Source organism: Chaetodon trifascialis, chromosome 21 (genome assembly GCF_039877785.1).
Source record: "Chaetodon trifascialis isolate fChaTrf1 chromosome 21, fChaTrf1.hap1, whole genome shotgun sequence".
In the NCBI taxonomy this organism is placed as follows: Eukaryota; Metazoa; Chordata; class Actinopteri; order Chaetodontiformes; family Chaetodontidae; genus Chaetodon; species Chaetodon trifascialis.
The window spans coordinates 13,148,556-13,160,965 of record NC_092076.1 but is presented as its reverse complement, the minus strand read 5'-3'; the positions used below and the strand labels follow the sequence as shown (position 1 = coordinate 13,160,965).

Sequence of the window (12,410 nt, the reverse complement as noted above, 5' to 3'; positions counted from 1 at the left end):
ATGAGGAGTTTAACAGCTGTCAAGCAGTGGAGGGATTTGCATATTCTGTCTCCAGCCTTGGCATCTTCATAACAAAAATACAAAGTGTATAGTCCCACAGTACTGTAGCATGAAATAAGACTTATTGCTGTTGCACAGCAACTGTCGGTGCAAATCCAGTGGACAGGCGCTGTCTTGCACATTCAGGTTACCGCTTGACAATCATTAGATTGAGGATGGAAATATTCCACTGAGCTGTTTATTTCCTCTCGTTGAGAGAATAAGAAACACATGTGCATTTTCTTGCCATAATTACAACAGTCAACAAACCAGTTTCACTGAGTTGCTCCTAATCCCAAATTAAGCTGTTACACTAGCTCATTCTCCTGGAATCCCGAGAGCAGATCGAATGAGGTTACAGCAAACAGAACGTACAGTACAAATTTAATGAAGGAATATCAAATCCTATTCTGTTCATGATGGACTATTTATGAAGCACATTGTACAGCATTTAGAGCAAATCCCAAATTATGTTTTTGGCATACTTAGACCTGCTTTAACTCATTTTTTGAGGGCAGTGGAAACAAAATGTATACACAAAACTGATGCATTATGATCTTTTGAAGTTGGAATCCTAAAAATATACAGAATTTATTCTGAATTATTAAAGCAAATCCTATTTTTGATGCCATTTATGGTTGGCATTTTTCCGCAGTACAGCCATTCACAGTGTGTGTTGCTGTCAGTAATTACTTCTCTGTGTAGACACTCACAGGAAAACAATGCATGCATGTAATCCAGCACAATTTTACCTAATTGATTACAGCCTCAACACGTACTGTTCGCTCTCTTCATGCTGCACTGCTAATGCAAATGGAATATTTCCTACTGCTTCTGCTGCACATTAAAAATATCCAACTGGCAGAACACAAGTTGGCTTCTGCTGGGAGGCAGCCACAGGAATTGGCTGCTTCACAATAATTGTTACTGTGTTTAGTGCTGGCCATGATCATTTATCAAAAATGCTAATGAACATTTAACATTTTTGCAATGGAACCAAAGGGAGCAGCCACACTGAGCTGTTAGATAAGGAGCTGCAGGCAACATGCAGCACACCTCCAACTCCATGTCCTCATTGCTGTGTTTGCTTTCCTAGAAAGTATTAAACTCCACTTCGTAAATGATAGCTCATTCATCCGTTTAGCACACACAGAGTAACATCAGAAAATCATTGAAGTGTTCTGACTGCGTGATGAATGGATATGTAAGTGCTCACTCTTTGAACCAACACAACATAACTCTTTACTGCTTCCACACCACCAGGCGCATTACATGTTCACTCTTTCCGTTTTTCTACCTTTCACAATAAAAGCCCTGCACATACCATAACTGTGTAACTGCTCACCAGGTTAAATTTACTCAGAACATTTCACAAGCAGGCAACGCTGTAGCGCTTTGTTTGTTTATTAGACTAATAAATACATGTAGCAAATTTGCCACCAGCACACATCTCTTAAAATATCAGCAGTCATTTCATGTTGGGTTGACGTGGTTGGTTGGGAAAGTTTAACATATCACCCAACCCTAAATCAAATTTCTAGGATACAGGGTTGCTCTATTCACATTACTCACAGTCATTTGATCCATTATTCGTGCAACAGAAAGGAAGGAAGAGGAAGTTGCCACACACACTTTTTTTCATTATGGTTATCGGGCAGACGTTGTGTCAAAGGTTTCAGTTTGACACCATTCAGGTTCAGTTTTCAGGTTCATACTTTTTTTTGGGGGGGGGGGGGGGTCCTCCGAGAATAGTTTTAAAGGCTTTAATGTTCAACAAGGACTCATTTTCTACGGTACATTGGTGCCACACCTTTATTCACCCTCTGTCTGAAACACTCCATTTTAACTCCTGTTTCTTTAATAGTGCTGCAGTAACATTAAAACCTCCACAGAAAGCAACATGAAAAATCAGTCACTGACGTCCATCCCATGATGATCTGCAAGGTAACATTGCTGTTTTTTTTGTTTTTTTTTAATGGAGTCTGGTGGCTTTTTATAATATGGCATGCATTTTGTATAATATTTAACCTTTAAAGGATACAACTCTATTCAAAGCTTAAGTGGTTTCTTGTCACATTTAGACCATAATCACTTCTATGTTTTATGGCAACATGTTCACACAGTGTTAAAATTCATCAGCTGCTCCTGTTGCAACCAATCAGCTGATCATTTACTAGGGTCTTGGTCAGATCACTGGAATTAGTTAAACTTTGAACAAGACTTGAAAAACAAAACCATTGTTAGTCCACAGACATGCATGCCTGGTTTGTTTCTTCTTGGTAATTTGTCCAGTAACATTTTCCTCAAACAACAGCAAATTTTATGTGTCTGAGTAATTACACCACATAGGAATTAAACTGGTCAGAAAAAGAACAAAAGTATTTATATAATGTCTCACTGGCATTAAATGAAATGTCCAATAATGGCTTCAGACATTGTTAAATAGTTGAGTTTTGTGGTAGAAGATGCAGATGCACATCATCCATATTAGAGGACTACCCATATCTAACAATAGCTTAGCTGATATTCAAATCTCCAGTGTCAGCGGAGTTGGAAAATCACTGACAGTTAGCTAAGCTCTGCAACAACACCAGGGAGTGTGTCTTAAAAAGCTGCTCAGAATGAAGCAGTGACTGAATGAGGCCATAAAACATACTAATGTTCCAAAGAGTGACTTTGCTCAAGGAAGGATCATAAATCTTAATAATCTTAATAAATGACTTAATTATCTGAAAAACAGTAACCTTAGGAGTTTGATGTCTGGATGGAGCATATTTCCCTTTGCCAACAATCACACAGCTATCACAGATGAAATGTGACACATCTGATTGTTAAAGTCAAGTTCGTAGTTGCAGCTTATACATCCCAGATAGTAGATGTCAATCTACTGTTGAGTTATAGTGGTTGGTGATAGTCCTGAGTCAATCAAAGTATCTATTAACCTTGATATTCACAACTACAGTTAATAATAAATTAATAAATAAATAAATATTACTTTATAATGTCACATAGACTCTTATCATTCAATACGTCTATACACTGAATCACATCTAAAACAGAACGTCTTTGATGTTGGTTTAGTGTTACTGCCGATAAGGTGCTTTCTTCTCGAACAGATAACAACATCATTTCAATAATGCTGACATTATACTTTTGAGGTAAGTGAACTCTAGAGAACTTGGTCTAACTTACATAAGGTTGCGCAACAGGAGGGAGGAGAAAGTAAGTTAACACTAAAATGGTGACTGTGATGAGATCTCACTGAAAACCACTGATTGAAGCTGAACTGAGATTCAATCTGCTCAGTTCAGTGGTGTTAGTCAGGTAAAGACAGGGGAAGACTCACACCGAGACAGGGACAGCAATTGTGTGAGTAGTTGAGGGTCACAATGATCAGCATGTGGGGGGGCTGTAAATCAGTGTTGCTGACTTTTTACACACTGAACATGTGAGGCTGATAGACACCTGGTCACGACAGCGTCAAGTCAGGAAATGACATGTGCATAAAACATAAAGAAAACACATCCTATACCAAAAATACTTTTACATTTTTTGTTGAGAAAAGAAATATATATCATGAGATTTTTATCCTGTTTTTCAAAGCCAGTGTTTAAACTGACAAAAGTTTGAGAAAGGGCAGCAGGTGCCTAAAGACTGATTGGAATTGAGTTCAGGGTTGTGTGTGACCACTGACAATAAAACTGCATGAAAAGGGTGTTAACTGTGGCCTTATTGTGTGTGTGTGTGTGTGTGTGTGTGTGTGTGTGTGTGTGTGTGTGTGTGTGTGTGTGTGTGTGTGTGTGTGTGTGTGTGTCCTGACAATGGAGCTTTCGTGCTGTCTCCAGCACAATAATTGAATCGGGTTTTTCCTTTAATGGAAGTCTGTGGAGTGTGGAGGCTGTGATGGCCCAGAACATCCAATCTTCACAAACAGGTATATGTTGCACACAAGTAGACATGGATGCTGCGGTGCAGTGTGCGTGTGTTTGTGTACTGTGCGTTATAAGATGACGTGTTCCCTCTAATGCACCTTCTGCACATTTGAAAAATAATATTTTTCAAATCAAATCATCCACTAATAGTTGTTGTCTGCATGTTGAATGTGTAGATTATATTAAAATCTACAAATTCAACATGCAGACAACAGCTATTAGTGGATGAATTCATAGGCTAGTCTACATTCATAATGCATAATATTTTAAGAAAGACCAATGGATGTTTAGGATTTAATAGTAAGAGTAAGAACAGACTTTTAATGCAAAGGGAAAATGTAAATTTTAAAACTCTCAAATCCCTACCCTGCAAGCCCTCTTAATACAACAAAAAGTAATTAATTCACAGGAAGCGACCACTGGGGTCTTGCTGTTTCAATGTGTGTAGTTTTGGTTAAATCATTAAAGCTTTAAAGCCATAAATTGACTGTGGGAAGCTGTTTTTTTCTTTTGTTTTGTTTTGTTTTTGCTATTATTAAGGTATTAAAGAGAAATTATTGTTGTGTCTTGTTATTTGTTAAAATAAATAGGGAGATTCCCAAAATTGGGAATGGAAATCAGCCATCATTATTTCTTTACTCATACCTGTGCTGTACTGCTGTGGCTTTCTTCCATGACAAGCCCTCATTTTGTCAATTTCATTGCAGCTGTTACACCTCAAACCTTTATGACTTGATTTGTTTATGAATTTGGTGGCATTACATAATTCAGCCAACATCACTTGATCAGAGGTCGAATTAGCCATAATTACTGCACATGTTGTACCTTGGATGTTAAAGCAAAGGTCAAAGCTGTGAAGCTCGTAACTCTGGGCAACATTTATAATGGAGAAATCTCTGAATTTCCATATATCTTCATTTTGGCTTGTGATTTTTGACATCTGAGATATTTCACCTGACAAATGAGTTACTAGAACGACAACAATCCTGCTTGCTTGATATTTCACGTGAGTGAAAGATCAACATTTCTTTCAGAGCTACTTCTAAATAATGACTTTGTTTGAGACTTAGGTCACAAAGAGCAATCCCGACTGGTTTCACGCTTGGGTGGACTTTCCAAAAATGTAACTGAGATTCCAGAGGATAAAAAGTGCATCACAACAAAGGAATCAGTTTAAAAGTAGAGTTATGATTGAACAGGTAATTGAGGGTTTCAAAACCTTGGTTGCACATTTGAGGCTCAGGAAGAAAATTACATAATGCCTGAGGTCAGTGAGAGACCAGGAAGATAAGTGCGGAGTGTTGTCCATCTGCTCAGCTGCAGTAGGTGTCTGTCATATATCATTAGGCCATGTCTGTTGTCTGGGTACAATGTGCTGAATCTTGTTGGTCTTTATGTGAATTTACATTAACAGCTGCACTAAATCATGCAGAACAGCAGAAGCAAGGGACAGAATTACAGCTATTTGTCACTGTCAGACTGAGAAGGTTTATTGCAGCGCAATACAACACACAAGGTGCATAATAGATGTAAGTTGATCCAATAAATGTGTTTTTTATCCAGCTAAAGCAAAAGGCATCTTAAAGACATAATTCTAACAGTAATCAGCATTATCATCATTATAAACAGTGATTCATTGTTTCCTTACATAAAGCAATTACATGGTAGCTTAAATATTTGTAGGTAAACATGATAAAACTCATGTTAGTAAGGTTCAATAAAGAAATTAAGACATCCATAATCTCTTATCAGTAGTCAGAGAGTCTGATGATTATGCAGAATAAGCTAAATAAAGCTGATCTCAGCACAGCAACTCCGCTGTAACACGATCAGCTGTTGTAAAGTGACGAGTTTGGATTAGTTTTAAAAGACTCAGGATCAAGGGAATAAATATCAGATCCTTTTAAGAGAACATGAGATAATAACTTTCTTGGCGTTCCTTTTAACATTATTAGAGTTTAAGATTAGTTGAACTTGGAACCCACATTTAATGAAGTAAGAAGAAAGAGACAAATTCCACCAAAAAAGAACAAATTTTGAATGACTGTAATGTGCAGGTAAAAGTCTACTGAGGTGATAAAACAGAGTGAAACGCAGTTTTTCAATTTACAGTATCTGAGTTAGGATTATAAATTCAGATTCGGTTGATGACAGAAATTAATGTGTTTAGAGTTAGATTAACAAGATGATGAGTCTATGGCCATTCTACCAGCTCTGTGAGGCTGTACTTTCACACATTGAGTGCTCACGATGAAAATGCTAACATGCTAATGTTGTTGTTTAACATGTTCATCAGCGTGGTAGCATGCTAATACTTGCTAATTAGCACCAAACACAAAGTACTTCTGAGGCTGATTGGATCATCTTCAGTGTTGTTAATGTTGGACGTATGAATGTTTTGACCTGATGATGGTCCTAAATGTGTTATGGGAGCACCAAAGTTACAATTCATCCTATAGGGTATGCACTGCACCAAATTTTATGGCAATCCATTCAATAGTTGTTGAGAAATTTCACTCAAAACCACAAATATCAACCTCATGGTGACACCAGATGAAAAGCCATTAGGATTCATCCTCTGGGGTTCATAAACATCTGGACAAAATGTTATGGAAAGCCATCAAGTAGTTGTTGAGATACTTTAAACCAACTGACCAACCAACTTACAAAATGACATTGCCATCCCTACAGCCACTAACATGAGTAAAAAAAATGGAGCAGAGGGGTTGCCCAAGTTGTCTATGTGATGCCAAGTAGGAACTGCAATGTCACTGTTGTTTGAGATCCATGTGCCAGTGTCTGTAGACCTGCAGCATGTAACAGTCAAGTGACCTTCGACAGACATCTTGTTTTATCACCTTTTATCACTTTTTTTCAAACATATCTCGCCGCGCCAAAATAGAAACATAGACAGAAAATGTTATCGTCTTGTCACATGGCTCAGTTCGGCAATTGTCAGACAGCTTGAGAGTGTCCTGATAAAAAGACAAATGGCAAAACATGTGCACTGAGCACATGTTTTATATTGAGCCTGACCATTTGCTGCTGAAGCCAACAAAATTCTCTTTAAAAAAAAGTCAGCCAGGCAAGAGTCGACGTCTGCACGCACACAGACACAATCAAGGATGTTTTAGAGTTCAAGTTGTTTACACAGGATATCCTTAATGTATTTTGGCTTGGCCGAGTATTTTACAATTATAACACAATGTTCCACTTAGTAGCGAAGCATCATAATCTCCTGCTGATGCTGAGTGAATGTGACAGTAAAACTTCGTAGTGAACTTTTCACCGTTTGAGTTACACTCTCTGTAGCGCAAGCCTTTCATTATCATCATCATCCATAATGTAGAGTATGCTAAGCATCATCTGATCCACAGGCCTTGCGAGAGCCACTTTCTCTAGACTGCACTGACCCCTAGTGGATTTCTTGAATAGTACAAGTGGCTGTCACGAGAGACGGATGTTACCTGTTGATCAGTTTCAGTTCATGTCTACCTGGTGCAGCTGCTGTAGCCCTGCCTTGGGACCAGCTGCTCACGCGGTGAAAATCTCTACCCTGCGGTAATTCCGCGTTCACCGCCGACCAAACACCTCCCCGCCTCGACTGACTCCTGCCAAATCCTTTTGACATCCTGTTCAGGTGGCGTCAATAAGTCTTTCAAGGGTTTGTTTGCAGCGTCGAATGGGAGAAATGGGGGAGAAAAAGAGCTTTTCTGAGGTTATTTCTCAGATATTACACGAGGCGCCAGCTGCCAGGAAGGGTCTTGTTGATAATCACAGCAACCTCTTCCGAGTCGCAGATTACTGCGAGAACAATTATTTTCAGGTGAGTGACTCCTAGAAAACCTCAACAATTGTGCCCTTGAAGCATTTGTAATATAGATCTGCTGTGAAATAAATGCTTTTGAAACATTTTACCAGTGTTGGAATGCAACTGTGGTGTATTTAAGTTACATTTTGAGGTACTTGTACTTTACGTAGTAGTATCTCCATGTTCTGTTACTTCATACTTCGACTGCATTACATTTCAGGAGAAAATATTGTACTTTTTAACTTGGCTATAGTTAGCTGACAAGCTGTCATTACTTTTCAAGTCAAACACATGATCAGTTAAAAAGAAATGATGCAATATTAGAAACTAAACTACATGACAGAAATAATACATTTAAAATAAGATGTAAAGCTTGACAACATTAAAATGCTGCTTAAATAGATGCATCAATAATAATACTTCAGTAGAGCATATGTTACATGACATTTTTAGGGGGGTCACTTTGCATAAGGAGTACATTTACTTGTGATACTTTAAGCCAGTTTTGATGCTAATACCTGTGTTGTTGTTGTTGTTGTTGTTGTTGTTGTTGTTGTTGTTACTTGAGTTAGATTATTTGTGTTTTTAGACTGTGGTATCACTACTTTTACTTCTATTTTTCAACATGTGCAACTTAACCTGATATGCAGGCAGAGGATCAAACCAAGGCTGTTGAAGAGGCCAAGGCTTTGGCTGCCCAGTCACTGGCTAGTGTCACCTACCAGATCAACAGTCTGGCCAGCACCCTGCTGAGGCTGCTGGACTCACAGGCCATGCAGGTCAAAGACATGGAGTCCTCAGTCAACCTGCTGTCACTGGTGAGGAACACATTTCACCTAAAACACACCTGAGCTCTGCCCAAGAGAGCCATGCCACTGCTGCAAAGCTGGCAAAAAAAAATATCCGGCATAGATGATGATGAAATAGCAGAATAATGAACATGCAGCTTCCTTTGTTTTTAGTTCTTAAAAATCTCTGTTCACTCTACAACCTCACTCATGGAATAGGTACTTGTTCCGCTTGCAGGTGACCTGTTGTACCTTTCTGTGCTCAGTTTGCTCCATTTGTGTTCTTTTTCCCACTTCTTTTGTAAGATGCTGCAAAAGAGACTGTAAGAGAGACTCTCTCAAGGGTCCCTTGAGGGAGTGATGTGAAAATGGAGTTGTTGTGTATCATTGATGGAGGCTGCTCACACACTGTGCTCTGGTCCAGGCTGAAGCTATCCACTTCGAGAAAGTAGCCAGGAGAGAGATTGGTTCTTTCACTACACCCAAAACCCGGAGTCGTGTAAAGCTTTTGACCCCACCGACTTCAGGCAAGGAGCCAGAGAAAAGCTACTCAAGAGTGCCAATATCGTACTCCATCTTGGACTCCATTGGACACTGCTTTCAGGTAAATTGAAGACTAAATTGAAAACAGAGTTTGAGTCCACAGATCTTTCCTTATTTCTCATTAGATTAAGGATGTATAGCACAGTGCATTCCCCTTAGTCGATAGTTTAGTTCCAGAGCAACGTCTAGGGTGATGTACAGTATGGCTGACTGCGCTGTAAAGATGTTCTGTGCCATTCCTCTTCTTTTTTACCTTTTCCCAACAGGTCACTGAGCAGCAGCCCAGAAAGAGAGCAGGGACCACAGACAGCATACAGAGCACCACAGACATGTCTGTGTATGTAGACGAAGTCTGCCTCCACCCTTTTTATAGCAATGCTGTTACTATGATTAAGCTTGCTACACTACAAATTATTACAAGATATTACAACATGGGCATTATAGCTAACATTACCTCTGCAATTTATGATCAGGTCCTGAAGGGCTCTGCATTATGAACTAAAGGTTTGGGAATACGCTCATTTGCCCTCCCTCCGAGGTTTAGGTGAGAAGATTACCGCTCTTATGTATGTCTGTTATATAGTACATCCAGCAGCTGGTTAGCTTAGCTTAGCATAAAGACTGGAAACAAGGGGGAACAGCTAGCCTGGCTCTGTCCAAATGAAAGATTACTAGTGACACTAAAACTCACTAATAAATTATATCTCATTTCTTATTTCGTACAAAAGCCGAATTGTAAAAACTAAAAGTTGTGGTTTTACGGGCAGTTATTGCTTGGCTCAGAGCAGTTGCTAGAAAATTAGCAGAGACTCCAGGAAATGACTGGTCCAGCCAAAAAATAGTCAATAGGTGAATGGTGAATTGATGTCTTTACACTTTGTTTTTTGTAAGAATTAAACAATAACCTGTTTATTACTTAGTTTAGATGTACAGGTAGGAGTATTTTGCTTTCTTTGCACAGAGCCAGGCTGAACTGTAGCTGTTTCTCCCTGTTTCCAGTCTTTGGGCTAAGCTACTGTAAGATAAGCTAAGCTAACCAGCTGTTGGCTGTAGTTTCATGTTTAGCATACAGATATGAGAGCGGTATCAATATTCTCATCAAACTCTCAGCAGGACAGCGAATAACAATTCTCCCAAAATGTCAGACTATTGAGAAACTACAACAGTGTCCTTCTGAGAATGTTGTGACAGTAGCTGAAGGTCTGTTTTCTCTTTGTCTTGTGTACAGAACAAGTCTCGGCATTGCGGTGCCTCCACCTTCAGTCCCCACCTTGCAAACTGTCTCCAATCCCACCGACAGCCTCCCTCCCCCTCCTCCTCCTACTGCCGATTTCGACCCAAATATACCACCTCCTCCTCCACCACCTCCCCCTTCCTCCATGGACACTGGACTCTCCCCTCCACCTTCCTTGACCTCACCCACATGTCTCCCCTCACCTCCCCCTCCACTGCCCATCTCTCCATCAAATGGCATGTACCCACCTCCTCCTCCTCCAGTATCAGGAGCTGGTCCTCTTCCTCCACCTCCTCCTCCACCTCCACCAGTGTCAGGAGCTGGGTCCCCTCCTCCTCCTCCTCCTCCTCCTCCTCCTCCACCACCAGTGTCAGGAGCTGGGTCCCCTCCTCCTCCTCCTCCACCACCAGTGTCAGGAGCTGGGCCCCCTCCTCCTCCACCACCCCCTCCTACTGGTACCTCTGGTACAGTGCCACCACCACCCCCTCCACCACCTCCTCCTCAATACTAACGAACATTATAGTTCATATTATTGGATGACTTTCTTCTCCCTAGAGTAACTCAGGCTTCTTGTAAAACAGTCAGTTAACATTGTGAGTGGCCATGTTTTTGCCTTTAGATCAATGTGTGAAAGGTGTGCAGCATGTGGAACATTTTGGGTTGTGAGATCAACTTTAAGCATGAATAAAAGCTTGAAAAAGTGTGTGTGTTCTGGTTTAACCTCGAGCTGTTTCATCTGTGTTTAATGGCACAGCCTCAAATGCTATTTCTTTCTGGGGCAGAAAATGCACCTTTAGCTGCAGCAGAGATACCTCCAGCATGTTTCAACAACGCCTCGGCTGCATTCCTAAGTAACAAGCTGCAACAGGGACTCTTGTGTTTCCCTGTTATCCTCTCTTTTTCTGATTTCCCTTTCTTATTACATCTTTGTGTTATTACAATGTATCTTAACCAGTAAAAGTCACATTAACAGCAAGTGGCCTTTAGTCCATTCTGCTGAGTGGTGAGTGAGCCAGTTGTTTACGTCACTGCCTGTAACCTCAGTGAGTTATCCTAAGTTAAATGGGTCAATGAGGCTATAAAAAATTCTGTTGCAAGTTGACACCCTTCTTTACCTACACTACAAGACTTGCGCTTGACGGTAAGTGTCATTTTCAGCATGCGAAGTACGAAATAAGTCAGGGACAGCTTATGCAAACTTTTTAAATTATTTTCTTTGCTCTTTGTTCATTAAGGCCTGAAGCTGGAGGAACAGCCTGAATGTACAGTACATCAGAATTTAAAGGATGTGTTGCTACTGTCTTTCATTGCTGCCAACTTTGACCTAAATCTGAATTTAAGTCTATAATCTGTTATATAGCAACATCCCGTAAAAGCTACACCTACTATAAGTTTTACATGGATAGCATTGCCATTGTCTGTGAGTAAGTACAAAATCTACTGTGTAAGATATAAACTCCAGAATTGTGTGGTCTGCTCACAGTAATTAAATCTGCCTTAAAAACATTCTGTTTACTTCAGTGCAATTTAAAGATACAAAGTGATTTAAAAAGGCACCTTTGAACTTCCCATCTATGAATGTATTGCAAAACCTAACATAAAACTGCAGCACAAACAGGAAAATAGAGTCACAGGCTTCAGGTTTGAAATCAGATCCATCCTATTGAATGACAAGACCTCTTCATTTGTTTCATTCTCCTCAGGTGCGAAGCCTGATTTAGAAAATATAACTGCCATGGTCAGTTTTTATTTGATGATTGAGTAAGTATTCCCTCTGTTCTTGCTGTGTTAAGATTTATTTGACATACTTGTATACCGGCTGCATATACAGTCAGGCTGTCCTCTGTTTCAGGATTCCCTTGTTGTGTTTTGGTATCGTTCTGTGGATTTCATGCTGCTATTTTGCAAAGAAACACAGAGAAGCAGAAGAAGAAGTAGAAGAAGGCAGACACCTGAGGCTCACTAACTCTCCGTCTATATACGTCATCCCCATGTATGAAGAGGAGCAGGATGAAGAAATAATGGACACATATGAAGCATATTTTCAACCACCTTACAGAGAC

General features: G+C 39.9%; 1 protein-coding gene across 1 annotated transcript; it reads left to right on the top strand.

Moving 5' to 3' along the window:
* Positions 1-7,632: 7,632 nt before the first annotated feature.
* On the top strand, positions 7,633-10,858 carry abi3b (ABI family, member 3b). Its single transcript, XM_070991134.1, has 5 exons — positions 7,633-7,797; positions 8,433-8,600; positions 8,995-9,174; positions 9,380-9,450; positions 10,342-10,858. The coding sequence occupies exons 1-5, from the start codon at positions 7,654-7,656 to the stop codon at positions 10,856-10,858; spliced, it is 1,080 nt and encodes a 359-aa protein (XP_070847235.1). The 5' UTR covers positions 7,633-7,653.
* The last annotated feature ends 1,552 nt before the right edge of the window (positions 10,859-12,410 follow it).